Below are 16382 nucleotides of genomic sequence, written 5' to 3'. Positions count from 1 at the left end.
TCTATGGAAGCTGTCACGACAGTCAAGACCAGGATTATCAACTTCCACTAATCTGAGCGTCATGGAGAGCCCGCTAATTCATGCAAGGGTCTGACGTCGACGACTTTCGTGGGAGTAGCATGGACCTTTGTTTCCTGATTGTCTCTTCATTGCATCGAAGGCGGGTTCCAAGGTAGGACATCAGAGGTGGAATCCAGCTAGGCGGTGAGACCATGAACATAGTGTTTTAAACAGCGCGACCACTGTGATCGGCTGAGACACGGTCGTCAAATTTCCTCGTCTAGTCACCTAACAAGAAATGAATGTTTTAAGCGAGGACCTCTTTGGTGCGACGTGTGTGCTTACATGTTGTGCATAGGCATGTACTGTAATCAGACGTGTAATTTGCTCCGACATGGAGCGTGCTCCCATATCAATTGAGCGTTTGAGTTGTAACTTCTGTACCTGTAAAATAAGCTCGCTTCCTGTTTTATTTATCCTCCCGACCTCATCTCGTCACAATCAAGCAGCTTTTGCCAATGAATACGGACGACGGCATATGTCCGCATAGCAAGCTTATTGCTACACCCCAGTAAAGCACAGGCCAGGTGGCATGTTTTAGGCGCTTAGGTGGCGTATTCCAGTGATCCATAGTGTGGTGCCTGTATCGGAACCACGAAGCGCAGAACCGGATCACCACACTACAGAAAAAAACAAAGCAACATAACCATACACATAAGCAACGCCAGTAAGAAAGGCTTCCACACAGGGATATAATGAATCCGATACCTTCACGTGAAGCACTCCTGGGAAAATCATCGTATTTCAAGAATACAGGTACAGTCCATAAAAGACCAGACAGCATGTGCGCGGTCCTTTCCCTACGCGCATGCATCTATAACTACATTATGGCAAAGTGCGACGCCGCGCAAAGCACGCTGCATTGCGTATAATTTGTCCAATGCATGACGCCTAAATGGCAAGCTCAGCTTTCTTGCAATGCTCTAGTTCTATTACAGTACAACTACTCCTGCTTGAGCACATTAGCAATGTGTGTTGCAATATCGCTTATTCACGCAGCACACATACTTTCTTGATGACACACGTTTAGAACACAGATGTGTTAACGTTTCAGTTGGCATCAACTCACGGTTGAAATACGTCTTGCAGCTCTCCCAAAAATGGACGTCGTCAATAGCGATGTAACCTTTCTTGTCAGGTATCCTGTGTTCTCCTATGAACGCCACCTATAAGACCAGTTGAAGACAGTAAACCTTAAAACATTCCGGTGATAACACGGTGTGTGCAAAGCTCCGTTAGTAAAATGAAATGGCGCAGTTGACCGAGAACTCAAGCTCGCTGCGTCGCTTATTCATATCAACAGCCATAAACAACAAACTAGTAAATTCATATCAACAGCCATAAACAACAAACTGGTAAATTCGAAACGACCACTCCTTTTGTATTTCTAGTCGTTATTCTTGCGTGTTCAATTCGCACGAATATTTTAGAAAGTGCTTCAAATGATAAGCATTAAAGTCAGGTCACCATAACTGCTGAGGCAAAACAGCCAAATTTTGTCCATTCACGAGTCCTACACTGTAAGTTCTCTTATACTGCATGCGTTTACGAGTGCTTACTTACTACACTAATATTCTCCAGGTGCATACCCAGGATGGAGATAGCAGAAAGCTAATGCCTGTTCAGATATGCATGCGAAAACGTACTTGCCTGTCAAGGTACACTTTGATTTACTTTGGCGACCCACAAGTCATTCCATGAATTCACAGCGATAAATTTCGTTGAGGTGATTTTAAACAATGTACGCTTATCGCTAAAAGCTCTGGCATAGTTTCTACATATGTACACACAAATAACCCAAACGAAGTTTTCGAGGTGTTCCGCTTGCGAAAAAACATAGGTCCCCTCCGGCTGCTGTAACCACGAATATTATTCTCCTGGAATAACGTTCGGAATAATTTTGCTGTTGCAGGTCGCAACGTCAACCCCAACGCCTGACTGAAGTAACCGGTAGAATGTCTGCTTTGAATGACCAATCGACGCGTACTGTAAAGCGATGCTCCCTGAAGGTGTAAAACAAGAGCTATCGCATAAACAGTGACATATTCGTTGGCCCATATCCGCGTATAAACACTCAAAAACCACGTATTGCTTCCAAGTACACTAAAGAAACTTCGCCTAAAGAATTTGTCCTTTATTTGTAGATGTCAGATTTCACGTGCTCTTAATGTGCGTTATTTAATTATGATAGCAATCACTTGCCCACTCCAGGCGCATTCCTGCCATCAGCATCACCGTCGCATCATGTTACGTATGAAGTTGAAGTGTAATAACGTCGCGGCCGTGCGCCGTGTGCTGTGGGTGCGAGTGAAAGCGTGCCAGGCTGAGCCCAAAAGGATGGTGACCTAATCCCACGAGCGCAAGGGTGGAAGGCGGCGAGGAAGCAAGCCGTCTTCTGTCGCGCGCAAGGCATGGGGGAGTTCTTCTCCGGCGACGGCTGCGCGCATGCGACGCGGCTGATCGTGGCCGCGTGGGTCCCACTAGAAAGCAATCTGCGATCGGTACAAAGTCAAGCCACACCGAGGGCTGATGGCTTCGCGTGCGCTGTAGTCCCGCCGCTTAGTGCACATAGAAGCGATAGGGAGCGAGATGGACGATTCGGCTGCTGCCGCTCTTCCGTACGCCAGTGTTTTGACAATGAACGTCCGCGGTCATCGAGTGAGGTGATCTCGTGTTTGCCTGTGCGTGAGTGACACCATGCTTGTTAATGTAGTTAGCAAGCAAATGTGTACAAGTTTTAACGACCAATAAAATACTACTTTTACTTCGTGCATCTGTGTAATAAATTGCTATCCCCTGCGATGCTTCGCGGCTCGCGCGGGACTGCGCTATTTTTCTATTGAAAGACAAAATATTGTAAACATTTGCATGTATTAGCCCATATTAGATGGAGGAATTGTGAAGCGCAAATCTATCAGGGTTGCTGCAGGAAACCACACATACTTGGCCTATGCACATGAGGTTTGCTGCTGACAAGAAGAGCAAGATTGTCCAGAAAGCGTTGACCAAACGGCACATTGCTTTATCTATACTTTTGTTATGAGTCATTAATGAACTTCACCCTAACAAACATGGGCAATTTACTTTGATTATCTTGATGAATAAAACATTGTATATAAATGTTTTGTATATTGTACATTGTATATAAATAATTTTTACTGCATCATAATAACAACTTGCATATTACTTTAGGTCCAGATACATGACCCCGTTCCTGCTTCTCTGCTGCATGCACAGTGCTTTATTACGTGCTGTGCATAGGAAACTTCTACTTTTAACTTCGTTACTACTGCTGAGATACCGACAGGGCAGAGACGCCGTCGCTGTTTGAAAACATGACACCTGTTATTACTCAAACGTGTGCCAGAAAAAGCGGCCAGTCGTAGTACCATCAATTCATGCGGGTGAAATAATTCTAATGAGGAGCTGCTTGAAAAATGCACAGTCACTTTCTCAGCAACAACGGCATAGGATAAAGGCGATATTCGTTTAGACGTGGCATTTTTGAGAGCGCTGCAACCGTCTTACGCAAGATGGTAGCCATATGAGTTTTTACAGCGAAGCCGTATATGGCTATCTGATTCGTCTGTCCCTCCGTCCATCTGTCGCGTGTACGCTGAAAACTCCTCCGGCGCAACCCGATACACATGCGCGAAAAAAAAAGAGCAAAAGAGGTGCGTGATTGGCTACGGCAGTAGTGACGTCATTGCTCTCCGTCACAGTCGAGAGCGTCCGCAGCAGTTTCTCTCCGGCTCCGAAATGGACAGGCCACGTGTCATACGTACTACTGAGGTGCAGGCAGCGTTCGATCAGCAACGCCACAAGCAGAACGGGGAACGAGCTCGTCTCCGCCGTGGCGATACTGCAGCCCGGGCACAAGAAAAGACTCGTGCAGCCGAACGCAAGCAGGAACTGCGTACCGAGGATCCGGCAGGCTACCAAGCCGTCATTTATTGAAGCGGCGGGTTTAACCCAGTGATAAACGCCGGGGCCGCACGTTTCAGCTTCGCTGGTGAACCATCTGTACAGAGTGCTTGGGCGGTGATTTTTTCGTAGTAGGCGGGCCTTGTTTATGATGTGTAAAACAGATACTGCGTAACAGGCACGAAGTGAACAGTGCTAAACTAGACGTTCAATGGGCGTTTCACGATGCTCTCATTTGACATTTTTATTACGTTTTAAGCTGGAAACAATCTTGGCATCCCAGCAATTTTGGAAGAAATCGCCGAACAAGGTCCGAAACACCAGCAGGAAGCGCTCCTGACGTCACGCTGAGTACCAGCTACAGCTAGGGTAAAGGGCGCACGCCTGGGTTACAAACCATGGCCACCTCAAGTAACGACATCACCCACCTCTGGGGGTAGAAAATGCGCGTCTGGTTAAAAGATTATTATGTTTCTCCCTCCCTGACATTTCAAAGTTGTGTGAATAACCAATATAATCAATGCACATACACGGAATAGGAAAATCTTGCGAATTGATCCCAAGTGTGCCTGGCAATGTGTTTTTTTTTGTCACAATCTGCTATAACACACAATAATGTTTAAAGAGATATCTGTGATTGGCTAGGACACCTTGCAACAGAGCGGCAATTAAAAACAAAACGGGGGAGCTTGATTAATAGTGTGAGACATATGACGCCAACAAACAGTGGAAGCAAAGAAAGTAACATGAACATCTTTTGATCTGTTTCAATAATTCTGCAGAAAGATTGCATTTACGAAAAAAATCGTGCACTCTATAAAGGAAAACCCTTATGGCTTTGTAAGAAAAGGCGACTTCCTACAGGTGTTCACCACACTCTCCACCTCCCCGTGATGCGTACAGTACACGATGTACTGCGAGCATTAAGTGGAGGCTAAGGATGTCGTAACCACCGGTAGCAAATCGTGTTTTCTTACACAATCATAAGCGCTGTCCATTATTGAGTGTACGATTTTCGTACAAGTTAAGACACGGTTATGGCTGTCCCTAGCGTTTGTGAAGTGAAACGTCTGTAAAAACAGTTACGTGGATTACTTGCAGAAACCGGTGCATCTAAAACATGATATAGCTTTATTCCTTATATCTTCCCAGCCGTACTACCCACGCACACTGCTTAAATATCGCGGTGTAGACCATGCACGTGTAACTTGCGCAGGTGGCGCTGCTGTTGCACGGATGCTAACGTAATCAGAGCTATAGTTACCCTCTCGGGCGGCGTTGAGAGAGGAATAGCTCGGGAGAACTTGTGTCCTTCTCAGGATGAATGTTCGCTTTTGATGCTCATCACAGCTGATACTCAACAGCATTTGTAACACTTGCGAAGGTACCCTATGTCGCAAAATTGCACATTTGCTCAGCTATGCTCTCTCCTCCCTTGCGTTCGACATGCGTGCTCCAAAGCTGCGTGAGGAGACCCACGCAACAAGACGGAGGCACATGCAAGCGCGTTGTCCGCGGCGAGATGTGTCCCTCTCCGTAGCGAGCGGAACGGCAGAGAATTGAGGCAATAACCATTTACAAATACGGCGAGCTTCAGCGGCGCAGGGCATTAGAGAGCTTCCCTGTTGAAGAGATGGGGGTCATTTCTTTACCGTAGTGCCCAAACACTCTCTACAACACAGTCGCGTTCAGTACGAGTTTAGAGTGGGAATGACTGCAAAACTGGGCCGCAAGAACCCCAGTAGCTGTAACACAACTTAGGCATGTGACCTCTCTAATGCGGGAATAAATGCAACTTGTGCATTTGGCCGGTGTCATTTCAGTGCCCTGGTGCAATATACCGTCTCCAGCACTTGGAAGCCTTTTCACGCACCCAACGGTGGCTGCTTCCCAGAAACAGACTATCCGGTTCCTAATCTCTATTACGTCGCAATGCTAGCCATCTCCACTCACGGAAACTGCAGTGGATCTGAAACATCCATTAACGCGGAGCCGTCGCATTTTATCTTACCGTATAGGAAGAACATACCGGCCTCTCAACTCTACATATGTACAGGAGGCATAGAAAGTATGCGAATTGCATTGCAATTATGACAAGCCCTAAACAAAATATTCAAAAATTTAAAAACTCCAGACAGTCTAACTACATGTGCCGAAAGATTTGACACATGTTTTATCAATAATTTGACATCCTTTTCAGCTGCTCTTCAAATAGCAAGTTTGCGCAATGCAATGCCGTAACTTATTGCCTTGAGCAAGCTATCTCAAGATGTTGATAAAGGGAATACTGTCTGCGCAAGCACAATCTTTCCAACGAGAAACGTAGTTCATCCACTGCTACGTTTGCGAGTGCACAAACATTTTAGATGGATTGTCCACCACTCAACCCTCACATTGTGACACAAAGACCTCATATCCCATTATATTGAAGATTATAGTGGCCAGTATCTACGCTCTCAACATACGTAAAGAAAAAGCACATGGCCTGATTACTTGTATATATAATGTTGTTGACGTGTCTGCAACTTTACCTGGTAAGGAGCGCGTCTCGGTAACCCTATGCTGATGCCAACAAAGTGAAAGAAATAACTCGGCCTTCGTGCAGCCCACACAGTCTCCCACGGTCCGTCTTTCGTTGTGCGAAATCCGAGTTTGAGCGATGGCTTGCTTTTTCCTTGCATAGCGTAGGAAAACGTTACCTGTAACGTAACAAAGACATCGAAAGGCTTTTCGAACCGCTACAGCCAAACACCATTCTACATGACGAGTATAGGAACCACCTGGCTGACACTATTCCAAAAAATTGTACAATGAAAAATTTTTACCCTTGAAGTCTGCATAATTTTCCGTATGCTCTCTAAAGTACATTTAAAAGGTAGCACAATTTTCAGAAAACATCTGCAGGATGTCGCATAACTTTAATCGTTGAGCACAATTTCTCTAAGATCCGAGCAATAGTTGAGTGAGAAGCCAATATAATCGTTGAACCATTTACCAAAATTTTGCTAAATAACATTTAAAGCAGTCGCCATATCCATCTCTACCAAATACTGACCATGACACCAGTTTGAAGATAGGCGTTTCCAAAAAGAAATACGTCCGTGTTCCTGATATTTTTGTGCTTCAATGTATCAAAAAGCGTTCTGTTAAATGGGAAAGTACGGGGAACGACAGGGCACCCTTATCACAAGCGTGACGTCGTTTATCCTAAAACTGGGGCTATATACAAAATTGGTTCCTGGTTGATGTGCCTTGAGAACTCACTGGCTTCAATCCTTTAACTGCAATACGTGCACTTTGGTTACACGATTGGTTAGAGTAACTGTGTTACTTTCTTTTTCAATTGTGCATTGTGATTTCTTGTGCAATATCTACCTCCTCTAGAAAACCACCTCAATGAGTAGATTGGTTATAAGCCGCAGAAAATTTTAGCAAAGAATCTCCACTCATAAATAAACCCTGGTATGCACAATACCTATTATCCTAGGATATATACTGAGCTAAGTAAATTATTGCTGCTGGGAGCCCTAATAGCATGCATTTTTTCGTGAAACGTAGGTCCAAATTAAATTTAGCTGCGATTTGGTATAAGGCGTGTATCAACTGAAACAAATGCGCGCTAAAGCAAGCACGATATGTGTTTGCATTACTAACAGTAATTCTCCAATGATCACTTCTGAGGATAATATCAGTGATCAACGACGTGAGAAAAAAAAAGACCCGTAAGTTTAAGCGAGCTTTGGATAAGCGAAAAATTGGATGCAGGCAAACTATTCGATTGCCGTTCACGAGATGGCTGACCTCCCGCTTATGGCATCATTGTGTAGAGAGTGTATAGGCGAGCGAACAGCAAGGATGCAGTAAAAGAAATAGTGGTGAAAATATGTGCTCTTTATTACGTGGAGTCTTTGACGTGCTTCCTGCTCCCAAACCGCCTCCTGCAAATGCAGAAAGCAGAAGCATTGCCTTCGCGATCTATTTCTGTCATCTACAGAGGGTCGTCTCTGGAGCTTGGATCTGGACACCCCCTATTGGCCACTAGTTCGTGCACTTCTACTTTATTTCCACGTCTAGAGCGACGTCCGCCATCTTGTGCGCGACAAACCACAAGGGTAGGGAGGTGCGCTACAAGAGTCGGGATGTTTCTTATTGGTACATCGCATACTCACGGCGCAAATTGTCGAGTTGTCAAGTGTCGGACCTATGATGGTTGCGTTTATCGTTGTACGCGATCCGACCATGATGAACTTCCCTGAAAAGTTTGGGCAAGATATCAGGAAAAATGAAAGTGATATTAGAGCATGTGTAATTTTTAGAAAAAATATAACGTTTGACAGCAAATAATCTGGGTGTGCTATATTTACTGCTTGAGTAGAATCTCCGCTTGCCTGCGCCTTAATATTTAGGGAACAAACGGAAAATAAAAATGAGAAACTTATAACGGCCACAAATCTTTCATGATAATAAATTTAACTTTCAGTAATTTTTAATCTTCAATGGTACCTGATCATAGTGGCAGGGTCGGCTACTTTTTCTTACATTTTTCATTGTTCCGTGTCGTTGGGAAAATCAGAGGATCTTAAAGAATATCAGTAATTTTCCTTGCGAACTTGCATGGTAAAGCGGTAAAGCTTCAGTGAAAATAACACTTTCGCCATTTTACTGCAACATCTGTAAGTTATCTTGGCGCTGGAACGCACAGCAAAGGCTATTAAGATCGGTCGTAAATTTACTGTATTTCAGAAACATTCATGAGTGACGTTTTGAGAAACCCCTAGTCGTAATGTCGTCATGCGAAGCTAATGAAAACAATACAGAGCTTCTCCCGGGCACGATGGCAAGCTGGACATAATGACTTCTTTTTCATTTTTTTCAGATGAGCCACTCCTAGAAAGATCGCTAGTTTGCTACTTAATAACAAGATTGAAAAAAATGACATCTTTCCTTTTTGTCAATTTTGTAAGGAGGTAGGGTAAAGCTAAGCAACTTTTTTATGTTAGAAGGCCGGTCCTGGCGCAAGTCTTGCAATAGTTTGCAGGTCGTCGATACTGTACACTGTCTCCCTCAGCGACCACGTAGGCTGCGCGTATTAGGAGCTGCGCACATGAACACGGATTCTGTTCCACGAAGAAAACATTCTGTAAGAAATATTTGACTGTTTTACGAACTAATAAGCAACGCGTTGTGTGGGCTGCGTCCGCAGCATTTTGACACCTCGTGGAGTACTTGCGTATCTCTAGACAGATCCCTCCCCCCCCTCAACTTTGCTTTTACCTCACAGCATATTTTCTTACTTTTTCCAACGTGTATCTTTGTTGATATGAATTACAGCTTATCAGTTTAATACAGACAAATTCCATGTCCAACTTCATTAGTACAAATGAAAGATGGGTGGCGACGTCACTCTGGATCGTGCATCAGCTAGCGGCAACGTCACTGATCATAACCGTGTATACTTAGGTGTTGTTATTTTTATTGGAAAGAAACCAATGTAATGCGTTGTAGAATAAATAAAACTCCAATGCCCAAATAATATCATCTTTTGAATGTGCGCGCGAAATTTACCCACGTTTGCCAGAAACTACAATGAAAACCATTACGTCATAGTGAAGTACCAACGCTGACATTTCCGCGCGAAACTTCAGAAAAGATTACCTTCATTTGACGCTTTAGAAATTAATGTTCTTCCACCGGATAAGTTAAACTAGGGTTCAGGAAGAATACATTATAAATCTAAGGAGATTCAGAGTTCCCCGTAGTCTTACGTTGACGATGAGCACTATGCCGAATTATGACGCCATTTTAAACTCGCCTTCAATCTCCGGCGAAAATTCTCGGCTGAAAAGTGCAATTGAGCTTCAGTTCTTTTACCGACCTACAAACATTCGTAAGAAGCAATGTACCTTCTGGCGTTCCCGTTGTGTGGTCTCTCGTCGGTGAGTGTAACAGGAATGGTGATGGACGTGTCAGCCTCCATGTTTTTTTCGTTTTGTCCGTCGGCGCCTGGGGCACCCAGTTGCAGAAGGAGGTGTCGAAGTTGCAGCTCAGTCGGTGGTCACCTGATAATTTTACGACAAAAATCAAACCGACTGAATAAGAGAAAAAAGCTCCAAAAATACAAGATAATAGCCGCTTACATTAAAATAAAGTTTATTCTGGAAGAATACTGACGACATACATCACAGAAATGATGCATACACTCTTGTAGTCCTAAATAGGTATCCGCAAATATAGCAATGCATCGCTTTTGTCATCTGTCACCTGTGCATAATGTCATTAGGGTGCATTCTGATTATTGGAATTTTTAGGCTACGGCCTTCTGACTTCGTCAACTCATATGGTTCTGTGAGAAGCTGTACGCTCTGTTGAATTTCACAATACCAAAATACAGTTACAGAATAAAATATAGACACACTTATTAAAGTAACAAAAAGATAGTGATGCTACAAATAGTTGGGCCCAAACATAGCCTTTACAATGTGTAGCCGATAATACGGCGACTGGGTTTTCAATTTAACGATCTTCTTATGTCCTCTTCCAATTACGGATGCCTTAGGTGCCCCCTGTTGCTGTAAGACAGCTAAACCAGCTAGATAACTTCAGATATATTATGGAGTCATCTTTCAAACTACCTAAGTTGGATTGAAGTATTGCAGGACGGTACTAACCGCAATTCTGCTCGTCGCTGTTGTCTCCGCAGTCGTCCACGTAGTTGCAGCGTTCGTTGCTCATCACGCAAGCGCCGTTTGCACAGCGAAATTGGAGGTCTGAGCAATTTTCTTGTTTAGCTGCACATTATGAAGCAGAAATGAGCAGAAAGAAAATCAGCACACGTCGTAAGGGTGACGGTTTCGGTGAGCTGGTATTCCGTGACATATCCTTGGCATTAGCGAGAGGAAAGAGAACCGAGGGCCGCGATTTTTATGACTCATAGCATAAGAAGCCTATGAACAAAGACACGAAGGCGAGTGTAGGGGAAATTACTCGTAGCTACTAATCGAAATAAATAAACGGTAAGTTAATGGAAAATGTAAGTGGATCAAAAAACAACCGGCGCCTAAACGAGGGTCTCAGATCCGGCAGCATTGACGCCTTCAGGTAGCATGTGTGGGTTCGCTGACCAGTAGCCTTCACCCCAAAATTCAGTGCCATTCCACTGTTTGAAGAAGGATGACGAGCGAAGCTGTGTACGTGGGCCCCACAATGGAGAACTCCATTTCCGCCGCGGGACGGCCCGACATTGCACTATCTTCGGGATCGGCGCACGTGTGAGGAGTGCTTAACGCCTGCTTCACCTCTGCCGGGAGTCGACCCGCCATTGCCCAATCTTTGGGATCGGCCCAAGTTCGTAGTTTTGTGCCTACACACGGACATGATCCTGGGGGACTAGCCCTTAACAGCTTCGCTGAAATTCGCTGTAAGATTGGTGACGCATTATTGATTCCTAAACAAATATATAAATGAATAAATAAATAAATAAATATATAAATAAATAAATACCTAATAATTAATCAATTAATGAAGATGACGAACGTGGCAGCAGTGCCACGAGCGCGTTCACGCGTTAGCGCCAAGGGGCGCCAACGAGCCAGCTGCGGAAGGAGACGATGCTGGAACCAATCCTGATGATGATGATAGTTTGTTTTAACACACTGACTGGTAGAGCTATCCTTTAATAGCTTCGCTGTAGAAGTTCACATACGCGTGACGCCTGCGGCAGAAGAGATGTTCCCCATCTGCCACCAAGGCTTGTGAGTAGTGGCGCTGGCTAAAACTCCCAGGGTTAGTTCTAGTAGATAAACATGCATACCCGAGAAAATGTATGGTAAAGCAGCGCCAGCGGTAGCTCAGTTGGTAAAAGCATCGCGCGCGTAATGCGAATACCTGGTTTCGTATGCCACCTTCGAACAGTTGTTTATTCATCCACTTTCGTTTGCATTACTTTATCGTTTCTTGAATTCAAATAATTAAGGAAAGGAAATGGTCTCGTTGCCACAGAAACTGGATCACGTCCTACTTGTTCATCGCACAAATTTCAGTTGAGTATGTGAGAGCATGTGAGATATTCTTTAGGGTAGTTAGCTCAACCTTCAAGCACGTTACCGCAAGAAGTGGTTCAGCAAAGGTTCATGTTTCCCAATGGTACGCCTTTTGAGAATGCCATCCTGACCGATACCCGGGAGTGCAAAAGTTAACGGGCGTGGCTGCGTTCGTTGGTGGGGGCGGTAATACTCACTGGACAATAAACGTGACTGTCACAATTTAGAGTACTCGATAGCTACCGGACGACGATCGCCCAGCAGCTCTAGGCTGGACAACATAAAGGCGCTCCGCAACTGGTGATACCTTCTACCCGTGCTCCCGAGAGCTGCGCGCATGTTTAAATTACGCAGGAGTCATGTGGAGACTTTTGCTCCTCGAAATCTGCCTTTTCCTAGAGACTACAGTACGACGCAGGAAGGCGTGCTTTGCCCCGTTTGTACTTAGCTTTGCTGTATTACGCGCGACTTTCGTTACGCCACGCTAAGGCATTCGGCTCATGATTGACAGATCCTCTGCTCAAATCAAGTGTTTCATGAAGTTCTGACTTTTTTATGTCTCTGTATTAGTACCTTACCTCTTTCGCTTCCCAAGTGGATGTTACTTTCGTATACTCCACTATCAGCTCTGACACGGAGAGTTCCTTCAAAAGGGAGTGAAGAAACCCGATGCCAATCACGGGGTAGTTTCGCTGCCCTTGAAATTTTGTACAAAGCTTAAATTTCTAGAATAGACCTCGCACCCTTCCTCTTGTGAGAACCCCACTTTGAGCCCGAAAGTCAAAGAAAGGCACGAATGCGCCTACGTAAGGCGTTCTGCCTGCAAGGTCGCCGAACAGCACGTGAGTTCAATAAATCGGCCAATGCAGAAGGCGTCCCTGGCGACGTCCCTATAAAATCAAACTTAACCACAAAGCATTTAGCCGAAGAACAAAATTCCTCAAGCATAACGGAAAGTGTATAAAAGCAGTGTTTTCTTATGAGCCGAGAACTGCTTCGGCTGAGTGATTCTCTGCATTGAATGTAAATGTAGCACCATGTCTTAGTAAACACTTTCGCAATAGCTGCGTAAACCAAATCACATTTCCGTGCTTACTGATAAACGCATATGTATTACTAAGAAAAGAAAAATATACTTCGTGCTCTCACCTGGCAATGCACAGTCCCTGTACATGATGTCGTCCACAGCGAACATAGAGCGCCCTGGTACAAAGTGAACCCCGGAGAAAAAAAACTGCAAGAAAGGACAAGTTCTAAGTAAACATTTCCCAGGCACATGAAGTTTTCTTTTAAATTTCGTTGTGCACGTTTGCCCTTTTTCTTTTGGTTTTCTCACACAGCAATACTATTCGAGTAACATAGACCAGAGCGTCATCCAATTGTGCAAGAAAGGTTTTAAATTGCATTTCGTCATTGGAATGAAGATGGGGATGGACAGGGGGGATGGACACAGTGGGGGTGGACAAGTGGTTACGTGAAAGCGTATTGATGTGTACCAGGCTAAGAAACTTGCAAGTAAAAATACTTCAAGAGACATCTCAAAGAGTTAAGTAGCTGTAAGTCATTTAGTCAAACATGTCTTTGTAGTTCACCAGTGGTAGCGATGAAAATAATCTCGTCCCTTATGATGGAGAACAGACAGACGGAATGAATTAGATGACCACAAGTAGGGTAGCATGCAAATTAGTTGCGTTTAGCACAAACTGAGAAAGTAACCAGACGTTAATGATGGCACATTTATCACCTTAGTAACCCACTTCTTAACAAAATTTAAATATTTAACAAGGCATTTATAAGGTAACAAACAAGACAGAAGCAGCCAGCTGACATACACTCATACCTGTCCTAGAACATTCAATTCATTAGACAGAGAGACTATGTTATTTAGTTTGCGGGGAACACTTTTCGAAGATAGAAAATATCTGTATAATAGAACACAAACGTGACTTGCACAACGCAACCTGCAATTCACAATTCCTAGAGGATAATTGTAATCTTTACGGAAACAAATTGGAGATTTGACACCAATTCTTCGACTTCTCTAATCGTTTCCTCAAAATGATAAGTAAGTCATATGAACGCTTTTGTACCTTTATGTGAAACATGCAGGAAATTTAAGTCCCTATAGGAATGTAAATGGAAATCTTTCAATGAGGTGTAATATTTTGCTATCTTAGTTAACGATAACTTTATTATTTTCTGTTGATTGTTAAGCAAGATAATCTGGAAGACTGTCACGACCGTCAAGTGGTCCTAGTTTTGGCAGCTATGCTATAGTATTCCCCGCTAATTGCTTTATGAACTCTGTTTTATTTCAACTGGCAGGATGTAATGTCCATATGACTCCTGGACCCCAAGGCAGAATTTCCATAGATGCCGAATATATAAATGTTCCTGTGGCATGCATGTCAAAAACCTCCTGGTGGTACCAATTGCCAGGAAGGCCCTACTACGTTGTCTCTAGCAGACGATCTGAGCTCGTACATACAGAGCACGTCCCATGCTAGAGGGATTTGTGAGAACAGGCCCTGACCACTCATGGAAGCTTGCATGCTATAACCGAAGGCGGCAGGCTCTACCCAAGCAGTTCGCATGCACTAAGAGGCCCATGTATTGAACAGGTGCTAATTTCGAAGCTAAAGCTGAGTAAACGACCCATTTATGCCACAGGGAATGCCGTAGTGGAGGACTCTGCGATGACTGGTTACTGGGCATTTTTTCTGTCGGCGCCTGCCACTGTGCAAAGAATCATTTTTTTATTCCACCCTATTTTCAATGTGGTGTCTGGGTTGGGATTACCTAACGCAATATTGTGTGCGACAACAGAACACCTTACGCAACTCTGTTTGCTCTAGGTAGTCCTATCGTTCTATCTCGGGGTAAGTGTGTTAGTCATATACTGTGAAACAAGAAAGTCGATATTTTGCCCGAAAGGCAAAGCATCGATTGCAATAGCAAATTAGTGGACAGGCACACGAAGTAAGCGTATTAGTTTTATCGGCCGTATAAACTTGTAAACATAGGAACACCAGCTAAAGTAACAACCATGGTGTCACGCACGCACAAGCAAACATGAACACATCTCACTCGACAACCGCGGAAACTCGCTGTGAAAGCACTCGCGCGAGGAAACGCTGCAACAGCAGCGAGCAAAGTGACATTCGTGGTGTCTATAGCGTCAAAGAAAAGTGAGCGCCGAGAACACACAGCACGCACAAAGCTGCGAGCAGCTGACGCACATAGACTGTGCCCCCAACGTAGGTCGTCGCTCTCAAGATGCGGCAAGGTGACCGCGCGCCGCTGCCAGAGGCGCAGTTGCAGCCGGAGTAGAACGCCGCCCCCTGTCTACCCTCCCCCCGGTGCCTTTGAACCTTGGATGCCTCCTGCACGACGGGAGACGGCGCGCTTTCTGCCCACTTCCGCCTCTTTCGCGTAGGCTAGATTGAGCCGTGATTGTGGGTTCCGCTCGCACGTTTTCACTCGCACAGACAAAGTATGGAACGCGGCGACGGTGTTATCGCCCTTCTATTTCCTACGGAGCCTTATGACAAAGCCGAAGCCGACGGCCGAAATGCGCTTGCAGCCTCCATGTAATAGCTATTGCAATAAAACTCTATCCCTGCAGAGAAATTAGATTCCCTCTTTTTCTTACGGACTTCCAGCTGTAGGTGCATATGTGCAAAAAGCCCTACTTGCTAAGTGAAAACGCTGAGCTGATGCCTCTAAAACCTGAGGCGCCACTTGAGTCGCATTTGTTGTAAGGTCATTTGTGCTTGTTCACTGTAAGCACATCGGGGGCAACAAACAACTTTTCTTTTTGCATGACTCACGTTGATTTCTGATGGATAGCGGCCTATTTCGACCACTTCGAAATTCCAGGTTCCTTCTTCAGGAGTCTCACTCAGCGCACTAAGAGTCCAGACTGGCAAACCATAGCCGCCAGTCCTCATTATTAGGTCGATATCCATACGTGTTCCTGAAAAAGAGGGTGATACAGAAATAAACCACAAGAGAAAAAAATCACCCACACACCGTTTCTTCTGGCCGTGAGTTGGCATTGGCATTGTTCCTTTTTATAGTTTGTCCCTGTCTCCGTAGAGGTGTAAACCCCTGCTTCCTTTTCTTGCGTTATAATGACGCATGAATAGGTGGTGTGACGAATATGGATAGGAAAATTGTAAGATGTACTTTGGTTTTTGTTTCTGATTGTTTTCGGCTTTGCGAATATAGGTTTACAATAGAAATGACTTATTTATGAAAATCAAGCAGAGCGCACATGAAACTGCTGATCCAGAAAATGCCATTGGTTGAGTAAAAGTGACTGCCATTACCTAGGTTACGACTTTTTATAGTTGTTAA

General features: G+C 44.5%; 1 protein-coding gene across 2 annotated transcripts in view; it reads right to left on the bottom strand.

Moving 5' to 3' along the window:
• LOC135909444 (MAM and LDL-receptor class A domain-containing protein 1-like) overlaps window positions 1-16382 on the bottom strand; it is a 251164-nt gene that overhangs the window by 68212 nt on the left and 166570 nt on the right. For both annotated transcript variants that reach the window (XM_065441402.2, XM_065441403.2), the window contains exons 37-43: window positions 15854-15999; window positions 13173-13257; window positions 10653-10772; window positions 9888-10043; window positions 8154-8236; window positions 6516-6683; window positions 1130-1226 (exon numbers count right to left, since the gene is read on the bottom strand). In XM_065441402.2, coding sequence (XP_065297474.2) covers window positions 1130-1226; window positions 6516-6683; window positions 8154-8236; window positions 9888-10043; window positions 10653-10772; window positions 13173-13257; window positions 15854-15999 — 855 coding nt within the window. The remainder of the gene's footprint in view (window positions 1-1129; window positions 1227-6515; window positions 6684-8153; window positions 8237-9887; window positions 10044-10652; window positions 10773-13172; window positions 13258-15853; window positions 16000-16382) is intronic.

Source organism: Dermacentor albipictus, chromosome 3 (assembly GCF_038994185.2).
Source record: "Dermacentor albipictus isolate Rhodes 1998 colony chromosome 3, USDA_Dalb.pri_finalv2, whole genome shotgun sequence".
Classification (NCBI taxonomy): Eukaryota; Metazoa; Arthropoda; class Arachnida; order Ixodida; family Ixodidae; genus Dermacentor; species Dermacentor albipictus.
Note: the sequence above shows the minus strand (reverse complement) of the source record. Positions and strands in the feature narration are given on the sequence as shown.